The 21,320-nt window shown below is 37.2% G+C and overlaps 1 protein-coding gene across 8 annotated transcripts in view; it reads left to right on the top strand.

Moving 5' to 3' along the window:
• The window catches only part of LCLAT1 (lysocardiolipin acyltransferase 1), a 112,032-nt gene that overhangs the window by 27,484 nt on the left and 63,228 nt on the right, over positions 1–21,320 (top strand). For 3 of the 8 annotated variants that reach the window (XM_077176034.1, XM_054629333.2, XM_077176033.1), the window contains 4 exons: positions 4,404–4,524; positions 5,202–5,270; positions 10,413–10,581; positions 12,749–12,947. In XM_077176034.1, the coding sequence (XP_077032149.1) occupies positions 4,463–4,524; positions 5,202–5,270; positions 10,413–10,581; positions 12,749–12,947 (499 nt within the window). In that variant the 5' untranslated portion in view covers positions 4,404–4,462. Of the gene's footprint in view, positions 1–4,403; positions 4,525–5,010; positions 5,271–10,412; positions 10,582–12,748; positions 12,948–21,320 lie in introns of all 8 variants that reach the window. The other 5 variants (XM_077176036.1, XM_077176035.1, XM_054629336.2 and 2 more) reach the window with 3 other exon arrangements.

Raw genomic sequence — 21,320 nt, 5'->3', positions numbered from 1 at the left:
GTTTTATACCTTGAAGGTAAGTGCTAATCAGAAAGAGCAAATTCTTTCCAGGAATTCTGTGTTTTTGTATAATCTTTTTCCTGCAAGGTCATGGCCCTTGCTAAAAGGGAAAGTGCACACCAGGGTGTGTTCCCACTTGGAAATAACTGAGACAATACTAGGTCTTCTTGGAGGAGATTCTTGTAATAAAACAAAAAAGGGAAAAATCCTTTTAATGAATTGGTAGATCATTAAATCTTTCTGGCCCTAACAAATAGTGTGGATATGGCTGATGTTAAATGTGTTTCATGACTATAAGAACTGCTGTGAGAAGATTCTTGATTTAGGTATTTCTGGTAGCATGACCTGCACAGCCAGATTTGAACAGTATCTTCCTTTTTTGGATAAGATTTATCTAATGCAAAGATTGACCCACTGCATTTCCTCTTAGATTCCTTTTTCATTGTCATTTATTTTAAGGGGGAGAGGGGATACCAATAAATAACCTTTTCTAGACTATTTCTACCTTGTCACCTGTTTCCTTTATCTTCCACATGATAGTTTTGGTGTAAGTCAGGGTATTATTTATCTTTTGGCCTCTCACTCTCTAGGTATGTGCTGTGGAGTTTTCTGAATGATCCAAATGAATGTGTTTTTTTGCTTCAGTGGTCTTTTAAAAGTTGTTCTTTTTGTTTCTTTCCGCTATCACTTTTCAGCTTTTAAGGCACTTTTGTAGCAACATCAGTGGTACTGAGTCAGAGACTGGAAGGGGTTTTACTTGGTCTATAACAATGCCCCAGATGTTGTTGGGAGGCTCTTTATCTGTAGCTCTTGCAGGCTTTCCTTCTCGCCCGCTTTTTTCCTAATAGCTCTTGTTAAGCCAAAGCATTGCTCACGTGTGTAAAATCTAGTAGTCCCTGAGTAGCTGTAATAGGTTATTTCCCTGACTGGGTCACTTGCTGTTCCGTAATTATTTCATGGATACTTTGTTCTTGGATTGACTAGCATCTATGTGTCTGCCCCAGCATGTCTGTCTAAAGCATCTGCAAGTGCCAAATGTGTTTGCAGCTGACTTGAAGCTCATTCTTACTGTACATTGACTTGGTCTTTGTGATGGGGAATGCAGCACCTATTAAAACACTTCTAATTATTTTTATAAGCTCCTTTCAGTTCTGGCAAACTTTATTAGAAACCGAGTTTCTGTTTCAAATGAGCTACTATTTTACATAATAAAAGGCTAAAAATCATTGTCTTAGATGTTGCTTTTTTCCCCCCTGTTTGTCTTCTGGCAGCTTAGTAAAGTATTGCATAAGCACTGGCAGATAAACTTCCCCTGTTGTCTCGGCATTGAATTGCTTTATTTAGATTCTTATGCTGGTAATTTGTTTTAGGCTAAAATGACCTTGATAAATTTTCATGGAAAACATTTTGTTACTCGTTTGTCAATAGCCCTGGATCCTTTGCATCTAAATGCCAAAAAATTTACAAGTAAGAATCAAATGGTCACTTATGTCTTTGTAGGTGTTTGAGGGACCAAAGCCATTCAGCTTTAACAAGGAACAACATGAATTGCTTTATGGTACTGTACTGATGAGACATTTTCTGGCTTTGAGAGCATTTAAATCTGAAGAAGAATGTTTCATAGAATCAGATTCAGTAGCCCTGGAAGCAGAGGCAGCCATGTCTGCATCAGGCTGCTGCCATGAGTACCCCTGCCGAGCCCTGGAGCTTTACTAGCAGAAGTACAGATGGACCAACTTAGTTGTGCTTCTTCCCAGGCACAGCCTGCATCCATGCACAGCACAATACCCATGGTTTACACCCTGAAATGCTCTCCTAGAAATGGCTTTGAAGACCTCAATCCACCTGAAGCCCTGGGGACATCCTTTTGGAGTCTTGTCAGGAGAGAAAAGCTTCCCGTTGTAGCTGATGGAAAGAGGAAATTCCAGAGCTGAAGATGGGGTTAAAGGTACCCGGCTTAGCAGTAGTTTGTAATGTAATCTTAGAAATAGCCAGGTATGATTGATCTTACTGGTGAGCTGTGCAAATGAGATGTGAGGGCTGTTGTCTAGAAGACTGAAAAGCACAGCAGATCTTCATCTCTGACTGTAAGGTCCTGAAGCAGAAATATTGTTAGTTAATAGTGGGATGGTAATTCAGCAACATGTGAGTTTTGACTATGCTTTGGATATTGATCTACATCAAAATATAGTAGATTGAAAACAGCATTTCATGTCCAGAAATGGAGAAAATGCAAATAAACTCTTTTCTGCTGCTTCTGATGGGAATGAAACATTTATAAATTTTCTGCAGAACTGCTGCATTTTTCTTCTTTTGCTTTGGAGCCTGCCAGGTAACCCATCTATTGTTTGTTCTATGCTTACCTTGGAAAGCAGCCAGCTTGTAAGCACAGCTCACTAGAAAACTACAATTTATGTGACTTTTAAAGTTGTTATAAACTTGTGATACTTGCTGATGTGTAGGTATGCTTCAGAGTGCTGTGTACTCCTGACACAAAGGCAGCCCTGCAAAATTTCAAGTTCTCAAATGGAATTTCCAATTAAACAGCTAGGACTTTTTTAACATTATTTGCAAATGGTTTTTTTCTTTGATATTTGTCTTGGAAATACATTTTTAAAAGCCTGAGGCGGTTGCAGAGACTCAGAGGCTTGGCAGAGTTATATTCCATTGATAATAGCAATTTATCTTTATTATTATTCGAAAAAAATAGTGGCATAACTTTGTCCATAGGTGCTCTTCTCCATCTCTCATCTAAGTACTGTTGAGCCAGAATCACTTACATGGTGGGCAAATGAAGATAAGTGTCTAGTCTTTCTCTTCAGTCATTTAATAATTCTGAGAGTAGATAAAATCCATAATCTGATCTTGTATCTGATTTTAGGTGGAAACTCACTGGCTTCAGTAAGTTTGCTGTTAGATTTTTAGCATAGGGCCTGCTGAACTTTTGCAGCATGTAATGTGCTATTGAAAACAAGAATAAAGTAGTTTAGCAATTGTTGCTGTACCGGTGATGACTGTCACAGGATAAAAGATGCTAAAAACCAACAAAGCTGCAGTGGATAAGAAAAACAAACCAGACTGCAGTATTACCCATCCAGAATCAAATTCATTTGCAGCATACATTATAGCTGGAAAAGGAGGAATTATTTGGGACAATATATTCTGTTATGAAACTGAGAGAGGTTTTTATAGAGGATGGTCACAAATACAGAGCTCTCAATGAAACTTTTTCCAAGCTGGGTACCTTGCTTAAGGCCTCTGGAACTCTGCTTTTACATCCCCCCTCGTTCTTTTCATAATTGCACTCTCTGAGTAATATGATTTAGCATAAGCTGCCATGCTGTTACTGTCCTGGTGATAGCCACTGGTTTTCCCAGGCTACATGAGTTTTCTTCATATGCCTTTCCTGTATTTCTTGAGTTGTTAACCTGATGAGAAAATTCTGTCTAAATGAGGCCAAAAAAAAGCCATTTGAAATTTCTTGGATGTCTCCTTCTCCGAGAGTGATTTTTAGTTCAGTGCCAGTGGTAGAGATTTAAAGATACTCCTGTGAAAATTCTGGTTTTCTATTTGAGTAACTCTTCTTCAGCATGGAGTCCTTTATTTCTGTTTCCCTACTGAGGATTTTATTGTGAAATAGATACTTCTGAAATTATAAATGTCACCCCTTCCCACCAAGAATAGCTCTGAACTAAAGTGTTGGGGTGCTCTTATGCAGGGAAAAAGAAATTGATTTATTGGTTTGTTTGTAACATCTCCAGTTACAAAGTGGAATATTTTATCTGTTTTTCATAATTTCCACGTGGATTTGTTATCCATCAATGTTGGTCAGCTTTTTGGTCTGTAGACTTTGAAAACCAAAGGACACAGATTTGCCAGCTGTTGACCACAAGTAACTTTTTTGAAAAACAGAGTGGGCCTCAAGCTGACTTGCAGGTTTTATATAAAGTACTTAATAAACCCGTACAATTGACACTGCTCCATGTTTATTGCAAGGTTATGTTGGTTTTTTGTTTGTTTCTTTTATTTAAAGAGGAGCTGGGAGGAATACAGCAGCTGTTTTTCATCTGCCAAACCTATTCTTGATGACTTGTCAGCCAGGGCACTCTATTTATATTGGTTGTTGTTTAATACAGGCTTGTGGGGCCCCAGCAGCTTGATGGATGGTGCAGAGCACAGCTCCATGCATAGAAAGCCATGAAGAAGGAATTCAGAATTATTAGTGTCTGTGCAATATGCATAACAAAAAAAAAAAGATGCAGCTTTTGGGAGTAAAAGCTCTTGTGCAGTTCTTCCTACAGCAAATTTGTCAATTCATCTAGATTTTCTGATTATAGTAAGGAATAAAAGCAAGCTACTTTTCCATAAATCATTCTTTCTTTTTTTTTTTTTTTTTTTTTCAGGAAGCAGCTGTAGCTGTTGCATGATACCCTCTTACAAATGATTTCAAATACCTTTGCTCATGCTTTCATTCAAGCTTTATTGGTCTAATGGTTGTCTGGAGCAACAGTGGAAAGAGAACAGGTAATCAAGGGTGAAAAAGCATCAGACTGATTTGATGTCTATACCCTGACTGAATTACCTGCTTACAGTGTCTAAAGGCTGTACTGCAAAGAATCTCAGCCAGCATTTTTGCATTTGGGAAGACACAATTACTTGGAAGAGCAAATTCAATATTCTATTAAATTTTTTATTGAATTATAATAGTCAGATTAAGTCTTGGCAAATAAAAGAGATAATAAATTGTAGGATGCAGTAATAATCATATTTTATTTGTAATATTCACGGAAATTGCTCATTAAGTTTTGTATTTTTTGTATTTTGTGTGTAAGCTAATATCTGCTATACTGTCAGGTGTAGGGCTTGTGGTGATATTACCTTGTATTACCCTATCCTATATTGTTTTATGATGAATGTATCTCTTAAGTTTTTTAAATGCAAGAAGTGTATAAAAAGGAAGTAATTTCAGTGGTCAAGTGCCTTTTTCTTTCACTTTTTTTTTTGTGATAGTGATCTGTGCCATATTTGTATCTTCCTTAAAATACTGAAGTGCTTAAGAGAAGGATCAGAAACAAAATACAGTTCATGAAGAGTTCTGTAGAGACTGATGGAGCTTCCTGCCTGTGTTGCATGGACTTCTGATTAGAGTGGCTATTTCTGCAATTAATAATTCAGCTTCCTCCTGCCATTGCTTCCCCTAGAACATCTTCTATTTCTGCAGTTCTTTTAACTGAGGCACAAGTGAGAAGTTACGTGATCAAAGAGACGGGGTGAGTTGTAGATCTGGAAATACAACTGAGTCAGTCTGCACAAACTTGCTGCAAGCAAGTTCCTTTTTAAATACGGTGCTACACAGAAAGTAGTTTCTTGCTCTGGGTGCAAGAATTGATAAAAATTTCCTTTGAAATGCTGTTATGGAAAAAAAACGTAAAATGCTCAAATAGAAAAGCGTGGTGATTTTGTTGGACTTGAAACCTTCTGCTAGGATGTGTTATTTCCACTGAACTTTTGTTTGCTTGGCTGATGTTCAGCACCTGCTCAGACCTCTCATTTGCATCACTAAAACTGGGAAGGGTTGTCAATCTGCCTGCTCTCTTGTCTAGATAATTTTGTTTAGTAACCTGAAAAAACAATAAACAAGTGAAAGTTTGGGTCATTCATTTGCTGGTTCATTTAATGGACACCTAAGTAGTTGGCAAACTTTGTTCCTCTCTTGCCCACCTCCTGGAACTTCAGTTCAGTGCACCCAGATCAAAGGTTTTTAAAATTGTTGTGAAAATGGTATCTTCTGATTTGGAAATTATGTTTCCAAATGCAAAATTGAACATGGGATCTGGAATTTACAGGTCACCTGTTTAACTTGCCCTGCTTGGAGGAAATGCAGAAGTTAAGTCAGTTTGGAGTTAAGTGCTGGCTTTCTTTGCAGAGCTGTTAGAGAAGAGGTGTCACTGGCTGTCTGTGTGAGTTTCTGCTTGATTTTAATTGAAGATGTTTACCTTTTCTACTGGTAATTGACTGGAAGAAGCATTAAATCCAGTGCCTAGTATTTCTCATTCAGGTTTGAAGGCTAATGAGCAGTTTTATTGCCCATGCTGATTGAATGGAAATGTGATGACCAGTAATCCACCGTTGTTTTATTGGCACTGAAGAGCGTTTACTTTTTCAATGGTGTAATAAAACCTGATTTGCTCACTTGGTAGTACTAAGTGCTTGAAGATTTCTCTCGTTATCAGGCAGCTGGCTCTGTTTGTCAGGTAGTACTGCTCAGTGCTATGCTGAGGCTAAAATCTTGTTTTACATAGAGCCTGGAAGATGAATTAACCTGTTTGTACAAGCACTTTGAATTAGCTGGGAGCTGTTAAGGAAGTTTGAATCATGGGGTGAGTTGACTATGCTGAGACTTTCATACGTTAAAGTTTTGAACTTTTCTGTTTCTTATCAGATAAACTTATTTTGCATCCTTTGTCCACTTACGAGCCACAAAAGCAGTTGTGAAGAAAAGTTTTGTTGTAGAGAACAGTCTGTTTAAAACCTTTTGAAATCACCATCACAACAAGCTGTGGTTTGTCTGTCATTTCAGTTGTACCTTCAATAAAAGTATTTAGATGTCAAACGAAACAAGCCAAACTCCAATCACAGGAAAATATCTTTGCTTTATGTTACTATGCAAACATTTTGTTTGCATAGTTTATCAAAATAATTTCATGTAAATATTCTAATAAAAATGAAGTTTACAAAAACTGTTTGGGAAAGTATTTTCTCCCCTTGTAGCCAAGAATTTTTCAAATTAACTGAAATAGAAAGCAAAAATTTTATTTAAAGAATTATTGTTTCCAGTTACCTGGAGACAGAGCATGTTTCCCTTCTGCTATGGCAACAAGAACATGTGAAGTACAGTACCCCAATAACTTGGAGTTCTGCCACGAAATAGATGAAGAACTACAAGCCCAGTATGAGGGTGCTGTCTTTATCACTTTTTGCAGCTTTCAGTCTGAATTGTAAAATAATTTTGACTGACTTCCCACAGCTCTGACCCCTAATGGAAAGTGGCTTAAAGATACATAAAGATCATCCTACACGTTAAATTCAGTGTTGAGGGAGATTGCTACATTAGAAAGAGAATTGTCAGCAGCAGTAAGAGAATACTTCTGTACTTTGAAAATGCTTGCATCCTGTTCAGGCTTCCTGTTGAATCCTGTAATTCATTCCTTGGGTGTCTAATCTCTGACATGAGTCAGCTCCAATTTTCTTTGTTTTGAGATTTTTCACATTTGTTTTAGATCATTTTCCAAGTCCTCATTAAGAACTCCTTTCTTTGGCTGGTTTTTATCATGTTTTGAGGTTGCAGGCATGTATTTTGCATTGATTTGTAGCTGTTGCTTGTTGAATGCAGGTGTTAGATTTGGGATGGCTGACATATCTTAGAGACAGTTTGTTTCTGAGGTAGGTATTTAAGGGCTGGGGAGTGCAAAAGGATGAAAATAGTCAGTTCCTTCCTGTCCTTGGTGGTGGGTGTGTGGAATGGTAAACTGGGTACAACAGCCTGGGTTTGCAGAGCCTGGCCTGGCCCAGCTGTGTGCCAGCCCTACATCCTCACCCTTACAAAATTGTGCACTGCACTCCCAGTTGGATCTGCTGAATCTTTCTCCCTTTCTCTCCTTCATTGTGGTGGAGGTAATTCAGAGAAAAAGTCCAAGTCTATCTGTTACTCTAGATAAATGCATGTGTAAAGATATATAATGTGTTAAATAGAAGCAATAAGCAAAATGGGGTATTTATCACACTAAAAATGTGGCTTTTAGAGTGATAAATGGCATTGATTGAAAACACACGTGGTATCTTTTGTGTCTTAGAAATAAACAGCGCAGCATTTAACCCACTGGAATGCACTGTAACTTATAATGTATAAAATGGAATGTAAAAGAAAGTAATGCTTGGTGCTGGTTGAAGAAGGGGAATTTCAGAACATCCTCAGGTCTTTTCCATAGCTCAGATACTTTCATCTAAAAGAAACAAACAAAAAAGTGTTTATGAGGCAGTTTTTCACAGAAAAGACAAGATTTTTTTTTCCTTAAATCTTTGGTTGTGTGTAATAATTTGAGGGAAGGACCAGTATAAACTGTGAAAAAGACAGCCCCTAAATAAGTGACCCACATTGCTTTTCTAAGAGTCTAGAAGGATGACAGAGCAGTGTCTCCTCTCTTTAGCTCTGGGGGTACCTGTGTGCAGCAGTCAGGTGTTTGGAACTGGAGCATGTCCTCAGTCCCTGTTGTCTGGCAGCCTTTTGGAGCCACAGTGTCTGCCTGGCAAATGTCACTGTGTCTGACTGATGGCTCTGAGAGCCTCACAGAGGACCAGAGCAGCTGGCTAAAGCCTAACAAACTCCTGTTCTGTGTCTGGTGGCAGGTTTTACCTGTCTTAAAGCTGTTTCCAGTTGTTTAGATACATTTGTTCCTCAAAAAATGCCTGTTCAGATCAAGCACATTGAATTTTAATTCTGTCTGTTGCCTTTTGCAGTAGGTCTCAAATCTTGATGTCAAGAGAAGCTTTTTCTTCTGGTCCTGCTGCAACTAATAATTCCCCCCCAGCCCCCCTTTCTGTTGGTTCCTGCTTTTTTCTGGGTTTTTTGTTTTGGTTTTTTTTTTTTTTTTTTTTTTGTCCTCTTCTGTCTTTATTGTGAACTTCCCCCACAGAGGTTTGCAATAACAAATAGAAAAAGTCCTAACAAAAAGAAAATTTCCTCCAGGGCCTTACTCTTCAAGGATCCCTTAATGTGTCAGAATTGATCCTACTTAGTGCATGCATATGTGCAGACATGGTTATTTAGTTCCTGGTTTTGTACTCCAGATATAAATATTATGTATTTGTTTGAATTCAAATTTCATTTCCAATGCAGCAATCAGCAAACATTTGTATTTAGTGTTGCTTGTTTTACTATGCTGCAGAAGCAGAGTTAAATACAGCTTCCTATATCCTTCTTGCATTAAAAATTTGCATGGCCCCTTGTCTCAGACTTTCTCCAAATACCATACAGTTTAGGCAATTGTTTAAACCTAAAAGTATCTCAAGAGTAGACCTTCTTTCTTGTTATTTGTCAAGATGAAGTAGCAGAAGCAAATTTCATCTGCTAGCAACCCTAGTGTTGCCATTTCTTGACTGTCAAATACTTTGCTGTGCAAACATCATTGCTATGGACATTGTACAAAACATGCTTGAGATAAATCATGTATGTTACAATACACAAGGCTTAATGGATTGCTTTTCCATTGCTCATTTTAAAATTAAACCCACCAGCTTCCTGTTTTTCTTGTCCTGAAGTCCTGTCTATCTGAGCTCTTAAAATTTCTAAAATAGCCTGTCAAAAAAAGGAATTCAGTAAAGTGACTAAAAAGTGACTTCTGCTTAACCTTTGGTTTTATAAACAATTGGCTGAGTCCTAAATAGATGAAAACAGTCTATTTTTAGGCCCTAATTTAGAGAATTGATATTTCCACATTTGCTTTGTCATAGCTGGTAGTAGTTGCTAAATTGTGAAAGCTTGTAGCTATTACAAATGCTTGGAGGATTGCTGAGTGTTCTGCCATAATGCACTAAGAAGCTCAGTGTACTGTACATTTCAATTTATAATAAGACAGTGCAGCTGATAGCACAGACACTGAAATATTTCAAGTCTAGACTATGCCTTAAAAAACACAGGCTTTTTGGTGCAGCAAGTTGGAAAATAACTGATAAGGGCAGTTGAAGTACAGCAGACTTCAAAGAGTGATGAGTTCTCTAAGCCAGGATGGGTTGGGAGGGTTCAGCCACTGCTTGCCTGCCTTGTTGGGATGAAAAGGGAACTGGTGTTTGAAAGGGCTGGTCAGCCTTGCCAGCTTTCAGTGGTTTGTGAGGGAGGTCACACATAGATGGGGAAGAGAAGTTTCTGCAACGCTGTGTTTAGTAAGAAGAAATGGGATGGAGAAATAGAAGAGCAAAGTTTCCTCTCTTTAGAAAATGGTAATATTAGTATTTCACCACAGACAAAGGTAATGGCCAAAAAGTTTAATGTCACTGGTGTTCTCTTAATAGCCCTTCTGTACCTTTGGATAATAAAAATAGCTTGCTGAAGGTTTTGAGTGGAGCTACATATTGTAGTAATGGGTGGAAATTATGATGTAGCTGATACTTTTATGGCCCCTTTAATATCCCAATTCACCTTACAAATCACTGTGTTTATAAAGTCCTTCTCTTACTGCTGCTGGGGAAGAAGAACATTTTGGTTGTGTTTACTGTTGTCCTGTGTTGTTAGCTTGTGGTGTTTCCTTGTGGAAAAAAGGAAGAATATTACCTCAGACCAAGCTTGTGGACTTGAAGAATTACATAATATCTTTCAGTTTGTCTGTGTCTAACGTAATGCCAACCGTGTTTTTCAGAGCCATGGTGTCATGGAAGGGGATGTACTTTGCACTTGCACTATTCTTGGGAAGTTTTTTTGGAAGTATATTCATGCTGGGCCCTTTTCTGCCTTTGATGTTCATCTCGCCAGCCTGGTACCGCTGGATCACCGACTGCATTGTGGCCACTTGGCTCACACTCCCTGTGGTAAGTGGCACATCATCCAGGTCTGGGCAACTCTCCATAATCCCACAATTTAGCTTGCTCACTAAGACTTTAGATTTTATTTTAGTGTTTTTAAAGCAATTTATGCTTCTGTCTAAACAGGCCCCTGCATACTTACTATCTGTGGAGACTTTGGTTTACAGTGTTGTAAACTGTGTGCCTATTTACTGTCCCCCTCTTCTTTCACAGTTTAATTTATAGATCAGCTAATGTTGTGTGTTCATTTTATTCTTGAAACGTCTTTTTTTGACATCTTCATCCAGTGTCAGATGCAGAGAAGAGTAGGTGAAACTTTAATAAACAGAAGAAAGGTTTTTTTAACTGTTAACTTCCTTAATGAGTTGTCTTGTTAACTCTTTCTTTGAACTGTGCTCCAAGTGTTGTATTAGGAAAATTATCCACTGTCTGGTATATTGTTGTCAACCTTCACCATTCTGTTGCTTAATCCTTGTAGAATTTAGCCCTTGTAATTGAATTAGAGATAAATGTTTTCAGGTGAACAAGAAGAGCTCCCCCTAGAAAGGATGTATTCCTCACGTATCATCAGCTTTACAGCTATATGAATCTGGAAATCAATAACAAAGCTCTTCCCTGAATTGTTCCAAAGGAAAGGCAATGTGAATGGGATCTGTCTCTTCTTCCGTTCTCTAAAAGCCAGGGAACGTTGTTCCTCTAGGCCATTAGAGATTTGTTTAACTTTTTCTGAAGTGAAATGCCATATTGGTATGCAGAAGTATGTGTCTTGTGGCATAAAGGAAGTTCTATCCTTATTGTAGATCAAATAGTCTCTGCTTTTGCTGTTTCTGCCTTGTGTGTTTTAAAGGGGTCTCAGCTGTTTCTTATTCTAAAACTTTTGTAGATTTTATCATTACTAAATGCAGTGAAATTAGGAGGGCTGATGTAATCAACAGTAAAGGAAATAGATTGTTATTTCTTGTCATGATGAAATTTAACTGGGTACTGATACTGTCACAAAATAACCCTTTCTCTGTTTGTCTTCAAATTTTTTTTATAATTTCAAAATCTCCAAAATCTAATACCAGTCTTTTCTATGATTAGTTGCCTGGGCTTTATAATTCTGGGTTATTAAAACAAGTTTATGATAACTTTTTCAGTCTAGAAGTTTGATTTTTAGCCCACACTAGAGCTAGACAAAAATAATTTTAATGTCTGTGAAAAGGATTCTATCTTCTGAGAATTGTGGGAATTTAGATTCAGGAAAGGAGTCTCACAAAGATTTTGTATCCAACCATTTTGAGGCTCAGACCTTGTCTGCCTTAGGTTTCTATCCTTACACCCACTGCATTCTTAGTCAGGAGAAACAGGTTCTTGGTTTGTGTCTCCAAACAATAAAGTGTTCTTGTGCCAGTTGGACTCCAGCAGGGAAATTCTGACCCTGACCTCTGTGATGTAAGAAATTTTCACCTTCCTCACTCTGCTATCACATTTTACTTCCTTTCTAGGAGTCAGCAGGATGGGACAGTGAGGTGGGTCTGAACTGTTTGAGTTTAGTTTGGCTTCTATTAGGCACACACAGAGCTGGCAGAAATATGAACAGAAGTTGTTTTACTTTCTAGAGCTCTGTTTAAATCCCCAGTGTTTTCTCTTTTGTGGTTTTTGGTGGGTTTTTTGGTGTTTTTTTGTTTTCTTTTTTTTTTTTTTTTTTGGAGAGAGAATGGGGAAGAGAGGGTAAGGAGGTAATTTGAAGGCCTTTTTCTGATGGTATTTTGCTGGTTTCTCTTTCTGTGCTGACTGTGTTGGACAGTGTGCTGCCAGTAACCCTGACCTTAGGGGCAATAGATATTTGTGTGGCCAATCTCTCCTTAGATTACCTACCAAGTTATAATCCATACTGAGTCACTTATGTTCCTACAGGATAGTATTCCTGGAAAACCAGGGAAAGGTAAGTTTAATGCAGTGATGGGAATAGAGTGCTTTTTAAAAAGTGCTGCTTAATTGTTGCTTCCTTTTCCATTGAACAGCTATTACTGGAGAAAAGCTGTCTGTTTTATTAGAAAACAGAAATTTGTTTACGAGTTGTAATGTGAGCGAATAAGTGAAATTATGTAATTCAAATTAATTTTTATTGCTAATGGGGTGATGCTTTTCTTCTGGGAGTAAAGCCATAACACTGAGATTCTATTTCTAGGCCTTGCTGGAAATGGTGTGTGGTGCCAAGGTGGTTGTCACTGGAGATGGATTTGTTCCTGGAGAAAGGAGTGTCATTATCATGAACCATCGCACACGAATGGACTGGATGTTCCTGTGGAACTGCCTGCTGCGATACAGCTACCTCAGACTTGAGAAAATCTGTCTCAAATCCAGTCTCAAAAGCATTCCGGGATTTGGTATGTCACTAAACCCTTTAATTTGAAAGGAAAGTATGTTTAAATTATGTCCAGCACAGTTCATAACCTGCTAAATCACATAGGTTTAAATTCTGTTTCAGTATTTAAAGAAAAATCTGTGTAAAATATGTGGCATGTGGAGTGATTAAACCATAAATCTCCAGAGGACACCTGGACTACATGCCTAACCATTTCTTTTTTAAGATACTACATGTGCTGCTGTTGCTTGTAGGTAAATATATTTCTGCTTTACATACCAAAAGCATTTCTCAGGATGATGAAAAATGATTTTCAGTTTTTTCGAAGTCTCTTTCAGCATTGTGGTTTGGGTGCTATTTCACCCCACATTGCAAATGCTCTCATCAAGCTTCTTTTTTCATTATCCAATGTAAACTATTGAGAAGATTAAAAAAAAAGCTCTGTAGGCATTGTAAAGTTAATGGTTCATTTTAATAACTAATTTTAAATTGAACTTGGCTATGCAAAATATTCTGTGCAGGATATGAAATCATCAGGATTTATAGTGATGTAGGCTGGAAAGAGATCTGAGTTGCACATATTCAGAGAAATTGTTTCAGATAGTCCAAAAATCGTTGCACAAATGGTTTCTGAATAAATAGGCAGACTTATCTGAAATAAAAGCATCTCTGCATTTTATTTATCTCTTAGATTTATTTGCTGTTTTATACAAAACTAGCTTGGGCAGGATATGCGTCAACTTTATGATGTCGAAAGAGTAACCTTATTTATGGTTGCCTTTTGTCAGGCCATTTATCTGAACAGATAATTTTGGCAGGATTCCATCCTGAGGAGCCCTCCTACTGTTGCACTGGATTGCATTCACTGTTGCATTGTGTTGCATTCAGTGCTCTTTAAGTAACAGCAGCAACAGGGTAATGTGCTTTTATTTCTCTAACAGTCACATATTAAGATCAATTTTACTTGACAAAAGAAAAATCTCTTTTAATATGACAGGAAATGAGAAAATGCTTATTAGGTATCTTCATTATACAGCAGAAATGTTTTGAAATCTTGGAATCAGTTGTGTATGCAACTTTTTATAGCAGAGATGGAAGATGAAGTCAGGAGTGTCCTGGGGAAGATTGATAGATTTCTGTCTTCAAAAATAACATATGTCTTGTTATTAAAAATACCATTCGTATTTGTGCTTATTAATGTGCTTGGTAAAATGTAGTTCCTGAAAGGATGTTAGGAGTCATTTAGAGATTTTTTTTTTCTTTTTTAATTTTTAAAAAATTCAATTCTCAATTTTCTGCATAAACTCAGCACATCTAATAGATTTGATCAGTGGACTCAGGCAGATGGATCTGTGTCAGGTCAATATTAGCAGACCATGATGCCATCTTTGTTCTGATATAACAGCTTAAGCCACTAACAAAATTCTGGGCTCGTCCTCCACTTTGTGATGTAGAGGTGACACATGCAGACATTTGGTCCTGTTGTTTCCATTACAGAATGACAATTTCTGGTGGTAGAGCTGACACTTGGGTCTGTAGTGTTATAAATAACTATTTTTATGCCTGATCTCCAAGAATTCTCCACAATACACGGGCTTTGAGGACTTTGGTTGCAATTTTGTGAATTATAGCTTATTTTTCAGTAAACTGTTAATGTTGGGTTATTAATCACAGAAGGAGTGTTCAACTAAACTGCATCCTTCACTGAAGCCATGATTTGATGTCCCAAAAGTCTGAAAGATAAACTTCTGTTTTATCTTAGTGTATCTAAAAAAGAGGCCTTAAAATGCATGTCTCTGTGTTCAGTCAGGCTGCTGTGTTTTGGGTGGCATTTTCTTGCAAAAATAAAGTATTCTGTGTATCTATGTAATTAGGAGATTGTTAGAATGTGAGACTCTTGGATTAAATGAAGACTGATGGAAACAGATGAAGCTGTATGAAGTTTGTTGGGGCAGGATCACTGCAGAGAATGGTGTCTAAAGAGGAGAACCCTAAATCTCATCAGTGACAGCAGAATTTCTCCCACTTATTGCTCTCAGCCGTGCTGTGTTATGTCATAGACCTTAGTAAGTGTTTCTTCAGGTTTTTGGCTTGTTTTTAAGTTGTGTCCTGTGGTTTTTAACTAAATGTTTTATTTTATGAGCTTGTAAAAGCCAGAAGATCACTTGGAAATCAACCAGACAATTTCAGTGCACTGCATCTGTAATTGATACTTTAGATGTTGGTCATTTAAGATATAATATTTGTGATAATTCAATGAGCTATTTTTATCATGTCTTTCAGATTTATCTTTTCATGTATTTATATGGATTAGTTGTACATAGTCAGATGTATAGGGTTAGGGAAGTTTGATACACTGGCTAAATGCATCTTCTAATAAATCTTAACCTAGTGGTAATCATGCTCTGAGTTTCAGAAATATTTAAGTGACTATACCATATTTCTTTCTGTGCAATTTTTTGTGATCTTTCAAAGGCTTTTTTTTAACAAGCATTAAATTTAAAATTATGTTTAAGATAAGGTTTGTAATGCAAACCTTCCATATCCATGTTTCTGAAAGCCTTGCTGTATTCAGCATAGCACTTCTGTTGTCATAAGTAATTTCCCATTTGGGTGTAAAAATAGGTCTGTAAGAGATTATGCTCTTTCCAGTGGCATATATGATAGGTGAAAGGCAAGGCTGGGAATGGAAATAGATCCAGAGTTCTTGTGGCCCCCTTTGTAGGTTAAAAGTGTAAAGGTATCAGATTTAATGAGTCTGTATTACAAGTAGGCTGTTATTTTCTAGTTAATTATAATTAAAATTAGAGGATTCACTATTTCAAGGAGACACATTGAGTCATTTATCTAGTTCTTAAGTTATTAATTCTTTGCATTCCAGTGTATGAAAAAAAACTTTAAAATTGATTAAAGGTGAGCTTTAAAAAAAGAAGTCCAAAGAAAAACAGATGGTCCTTTCTTCCTGGAACTGTAGCTTTGGCTTGATGAATTGTGTGCAGTAAAGTTTTCAAAAAGAGATATTACATTTCAGTAATCTCAATTTCAGAAACATTCTTGCAGCATTTCAGTACATCTTGCCAAAGCTGGCGTCTCCAGGGAGCACTACTCTGCTCTTGGCTGTTGCTGCAGTTTCTCATCTGACATCATCAGAAGCTACTGACACATTCTGCAGTATCAGTTTTCAAGGAGAATTTCTAATGGCATTGACAGTTTCCTGCATGGTCTGACATGATAGGACTTCTTTACAGTACTTGTAATAGATAGGAGCAATTAATATTCTCAACTATTCTCATTTAATTAGGACTAGTTTGGGAAGTGATACAGATTATGGTGCAGTCACGTTCTATGACTGCACCATATGTGAATGTCCTATGGAACACATACTGTTCCAGTAGGTACCAAGGAACATACAGGGTAGTGTGGGATGACCAGATAACATCTAGGAGATGGTTTTAATTTTTTTCTGAGCATTTGTGGAATTTCCACATTCATTTGTGGAAGTCTTCTTGTGATAACCAGTAAGACTTCACTGGAAATAGGTATGTGTTTTAATGATGGACAATTTGATTGTGCTGGATGAGCTTACAGTAATATTTGAATTTTAATGGTTAAATGTGCCTCAATATGTATGTGAAAAATAAATTGAAATTTGGGTTTAATTTGAGTGCTATCAGATAAATTTATGGAAAAGTGAGAGAGGGTAACCAGAAGGACTAATGTCAGAGCATGGCTGCCACATGAGATAATATTAATTCTAGTTTTGCTTAGTGCAGATGGAAAAGATAAATACCATCATAATTCGGGGTACAAATGTAAAGTATGCAGGTGTTGCAGGTACCATTAATGGACATATCTTCAAGACATCTCTGTTTTGAAAAGGCTCACTAAGGCTGCTAAAGGAGGGAATTATAGTTGAAGCAGACTGGACAGGATCAGGTAAGGAAAGGACAAGATGACAAAGAAGAAAGAGGAGAATAAGCAAAGCTGACAAGCCTGGAGTAGTTAAGAACAGAGATAACTGAGTAACTCTGTCCAGATCTTCATCTCTGGATTCAATGTGGCTAACATTAACATATAATTTAGAAGATTGCAAGATGTTGGAGCTCTTTAGTCATTTTTCACTCATCTGTTCACTCACATGTTGTAGCTCACAAAGGCTCAAGTTAAATGCCGGGGGGGAAAAAAAGGACGTTTGCTCTATTTCAGCACTGGGCTCAGCCCCACCAATCTTCTACTACACGTCAGTAGATCCATTATAGCTGTCCAAGTGTGCGAGCCTCGCCTGAAGCAAGCTCAAAGTAATTTGAGTCATCTTGTTTTTCAATGAAGCAGGGCAAAACAACTCAAATTATCCTGCCTTTGCCACAGGCTAAGAGCATACACACCGGCAGCTATGATGGATCAGCTACCAAGAAGTAAAATATTGTTGTCACTAAGCCTAGAAAATTTTAACACTTAACTCAATTGGAGTATGGCTAAAGCAGTGCACTGTGGAGGATCTGTACACATTTGTATTGGCATGGAAATGTTTGTGCTGCCACAGCTGCTTCCATAGGTAGAGATGGAAATGCTTCAGCATAAAGCTCCTTTGCTCTGGCAAAAGCAAATCTATAGCTGGATTTATGTTAAAATTCTTACCAATAGAGCGTATTATTAAAAAAATTAAAACTGTAACCTACTGAACTTCTTAGTATAGTTCCTGTGTCAAGTATCTTACATTAAAATAGGCTGAGAGTTTTGAGGAGCTGCAATGTTTTGTCTTCTAGCAATTCAATTATGAGCTGCCAGACTTAATTACCATAGAGTTGTTAACCTACGTGATTTTGAGAGTAGAAGTAGAAAAGCATGCTCTCTAATGGCAAGCACAATTGTTATTCTACCAGCTATTCCTGCTGAAGACTCTCTTGAAGAAGTTTTAAGTGTGAATGAAGGATTATTACTGTGCAGCAGAAATACAGCTTAAGTTGGCTGTAACCTTATGTGCTTTTTTTTTTCCTTTTGTAGGGAAGAAAAGCTTAGGGGCCTGTTTCCCAGCTTGTCTCATCCAGGAAAGGCATAATAGGTTTCTCCCACCCCTGTCAGGGAAAAAAAAATCCCACAACCAAAGCCAACAAGCCTGTGTTCCATTAAACTTTCCTTATCCTTTCTATATAATAAGGAATCCATTTGTTCTCTACCCCTTTTCCTCTCCAAAATGCACATCAAAAGTGTGAGATCAGATGCTAACTTCTTTCACTCTCCCCATTTTACAAACAATAAGTGATGGAGGGAGGGGTTATTTTGTCCAAGCTCACAGAGCAAATCAGAGCAGAATTAGGTTGGCATGTTTTCCTGACTTGCATTCCTTTGCTGTTACCAGTGGGTTATGCAGCATCTGTACAGCTCAGCTCTTCAGGCTGCATTCCTTTCATGGTCCCCCATGGAGGAGATGAAGCATCTGAAGAGGATGCAGGCCTTTGGAAGATGTTTTTTGTTGTAGAATCTCTCCCAGTTCCTGACTGGCAGTTCAGATGACACATCTGTGGGAGAGTCTCACACTGTTTGGTAGAGCCTGCTTGTTCTTCCTCACAGTCTCACAAGTGGAGGTTGTTTTCTGCATGTCTTTGGAGATTTTGCAGTGACGTAGGGCTTTTATTCAGATTCGTATTGGGCAAGACTCATCTTTTTTAACACTTAGGTTTTCATGTGTTGTTTCACTGTATTGATGTATTTTTAAAATGCAACAGAAAAAGCTACTTTCCAGCCATCCCAGAGCCTTTGCTTTAGTTTCCTTTGCTTTTGAGTGATGTTATGTTCTGTTATTCTGATTTTAAACAGTGCACCAAATCAAATAAAATTCAAAATAAAATTTAAGATGCGTACTATAACCAAAGAGGTTTAATAGTCCGTAATGCCATTTATGGCATTTTGTAAGTAGCACTAATATAATGGTAGAGTTAATCATCTAATTGTCCATATTCTATAAAAATAGCATAATTTAGGAAATGAAATGAATTTTTGTATATGAAGCATCCAATAATACCCTTCTGAACCACAATTAAGGCACTGAATATTGAAAGAAGATGGTATATCTCTGGGTGCTTTATATGCACACATATCTTGTTGCTCCTGTAATGAGTCTTTCCCACCTGCTTTCACATGCTCTGTGTTTGTTCCTTGGCTGAGAGATACCAATTCTTCAATGGAATATTCTTTCTAGAAGGTTCCACAGTTATATTTTCACAGGCCACTGTATCTGACTAGCTTGTTGACAACATTGTTCTTGCCCTGACAAGGAAATCTTGTGCTGCAAACCTTGTTTGAAGAAGTTTTTATTCTTCCTCAAGAGAATGAAGCAGAGCGAAGGAAATTAAGAAAGCATTAAGACTTGAATATGATATAAATGAACATAAAATTTGGAATAATTTGTTACTGAAATAAATGCATGAGAACTATGGGGAAGTCAAAGATAAAACTAGCTAATCAGAGCAAGACCAGAATATTTTTGGTTTTTTTTCAGTTACCTTGAAAATCTGTGTTTTTAACATTGCTGTTTGTTAATTGTTTTAGTAGGGAAAAAAAATTTGGTTAGGCTTCACATATGTTGAAGGACATGATATTCTATAGAATGCATTGTAGACTACATAGGGATATATATATGAAATAGATAATCTGAACATAAACTGGACATGACCATAAAAATAATTTTTAAACAGATGTAGATTAATGTTCAGAGTCTGTTAGTGCAAGGCAATAGCAAAAGCATGGTGGTTTTTAAATGAACACCTCACATATTGAATCAAATTAACAAATAGACTGAATCTGATGATTCACTATAAAACCAAGAGCACTACTGTGAATTTGTATTTGTGAATTTTATCTCTTAGTTTATCTTGTAATTTGCTTAAAGAATTCACCCAATAAGATAGTAATCATTCAATTCATTATACTCCTATTAACTAAATTATTGGAAATGAGCATGGTTAAAGAAAACTTGCCAGGAGCAGAGATTGTACTTTACGAGATTGTTTCAAGAAACATTTTTTTCTGTATTTCTGTATTTTTCTAGTTTCTGCTCTCAAACCATTACATTAAATATTAAAAAAAAAATTATTTGCTTTGGACTTTTAGACATAAAACTACCTAGGAACAACAGCAAAATGCCCAATTCTAATTGAATTTGCAGAAATGTGCTTATGAGTCTATACTGATTAAAACTCAATGCACAGTAACTTTACACCCTGGCTTCCTGTGTGATTTTCTGTGAGCCAGCATCTTTTCAGTACCACAGATCTCTGAAACAGGGAACATTCACAACTGCATACTTGTTGCCTTGTGGTAATTTTATGCAGCAAAACACTTGGAGTAACAAACTGTTAATGGGCCCAGTTATTTGTGTACAGTGGGATCATGAGCTCCCAAGTGATTTCCCTTATTAAACCTGGATGTCTGGTTCCCTGATGCCTCAAAAGCCCTGATCAGGACCAGACTCCTGTTGAATACAGACACACTGAATAAGGCTTTTATTTTTGACCAAGATAGTGCTATGAAGAAACAGTGAGTAATCCAGTTGTAGAAAAGAGAGAGGATGAATGAATATAATAGCAAACCCCATACTTGGGCCTTTTACCTTCCTACTTTTTTCTGTAATTTTGAATCATTTATTGAACTTGTTTGCAGGGGTTTTAGTATTATTAGTTGTTCTCTTACATTGCTACAGGTAACATACTGAAGATACCATTTTCTTGAGGGGTGTGTGTGTGTGTATGCTTGCTTTCAATATCAGCCATAATATCTGTCTTTGAGATGTGACATTTTGGGGGATATCTAATTTCTGAGGTTGTGTAGATAAAATTGTGATACAAAACCAAACAAGGGCTTTTTTTTGGCACAGCTCAGCTCTTTCTTGCTTTTGTTCGTTGTCACATCCATGTTTGGTATCTGCTTACTTCCAAATTACCTTTGCAATGAAAACACATAAAGGAAATTTCAGCTTTGAGTGTTGTTTTCTTCTAAAGGATTTTGGGGTTAGGAAAATAGAAGTGCAGGGTCTTAGAATTTAAAAAGCTTTAGACTTGGAGCTAGCATTTTTAATACAATGCTGCAAATTCTTGACCTGCATAAGCTGTAGTTTGCTTTATCCCCAAGGCACTAAGAAAATTCTGATGTACAGCACATCTCTCTATTTCAATAGCAGGCTTTTCTTTCTGTGCAAGGACTTTTATTTTTCCTGCTCAGAATTGCATCCTAATAGGATACATATCATTACTGTGTCTGTGTTCCTAGAGATTTTAAGCTGCTTGTTTATTTTTTCAGCTCTGAAATGTTGATTTAAAGGTCAATGTGGCTAGCTATTCTCTCTGGTTAGTTTTTGCACTGTTGTTTGGCAATTTGGAACAAGAGCTGTGCAGTGTGA

Source organism: Agelaius phoeniceus, chromosome 3, assembly GCF_051311805.1.
Source record: "Agelaius phoeniceus isolate bAgePho1 chromosome 3, bAgePho1.hap1, whole genome shotgun sequence".
In the NCBI taxonomy this organism is placed as follows: Eukaryota; Metazoa; Chordata; class Aves; order Passeriformes; family Icteridae; genus Agelaius; species Agelaius phoeniceus.
The sequence above is the reverse complement of the archived record's forward strand: the minus strand, read 5'-3'. Positions and strand labels throughout refer to the sequence as shown.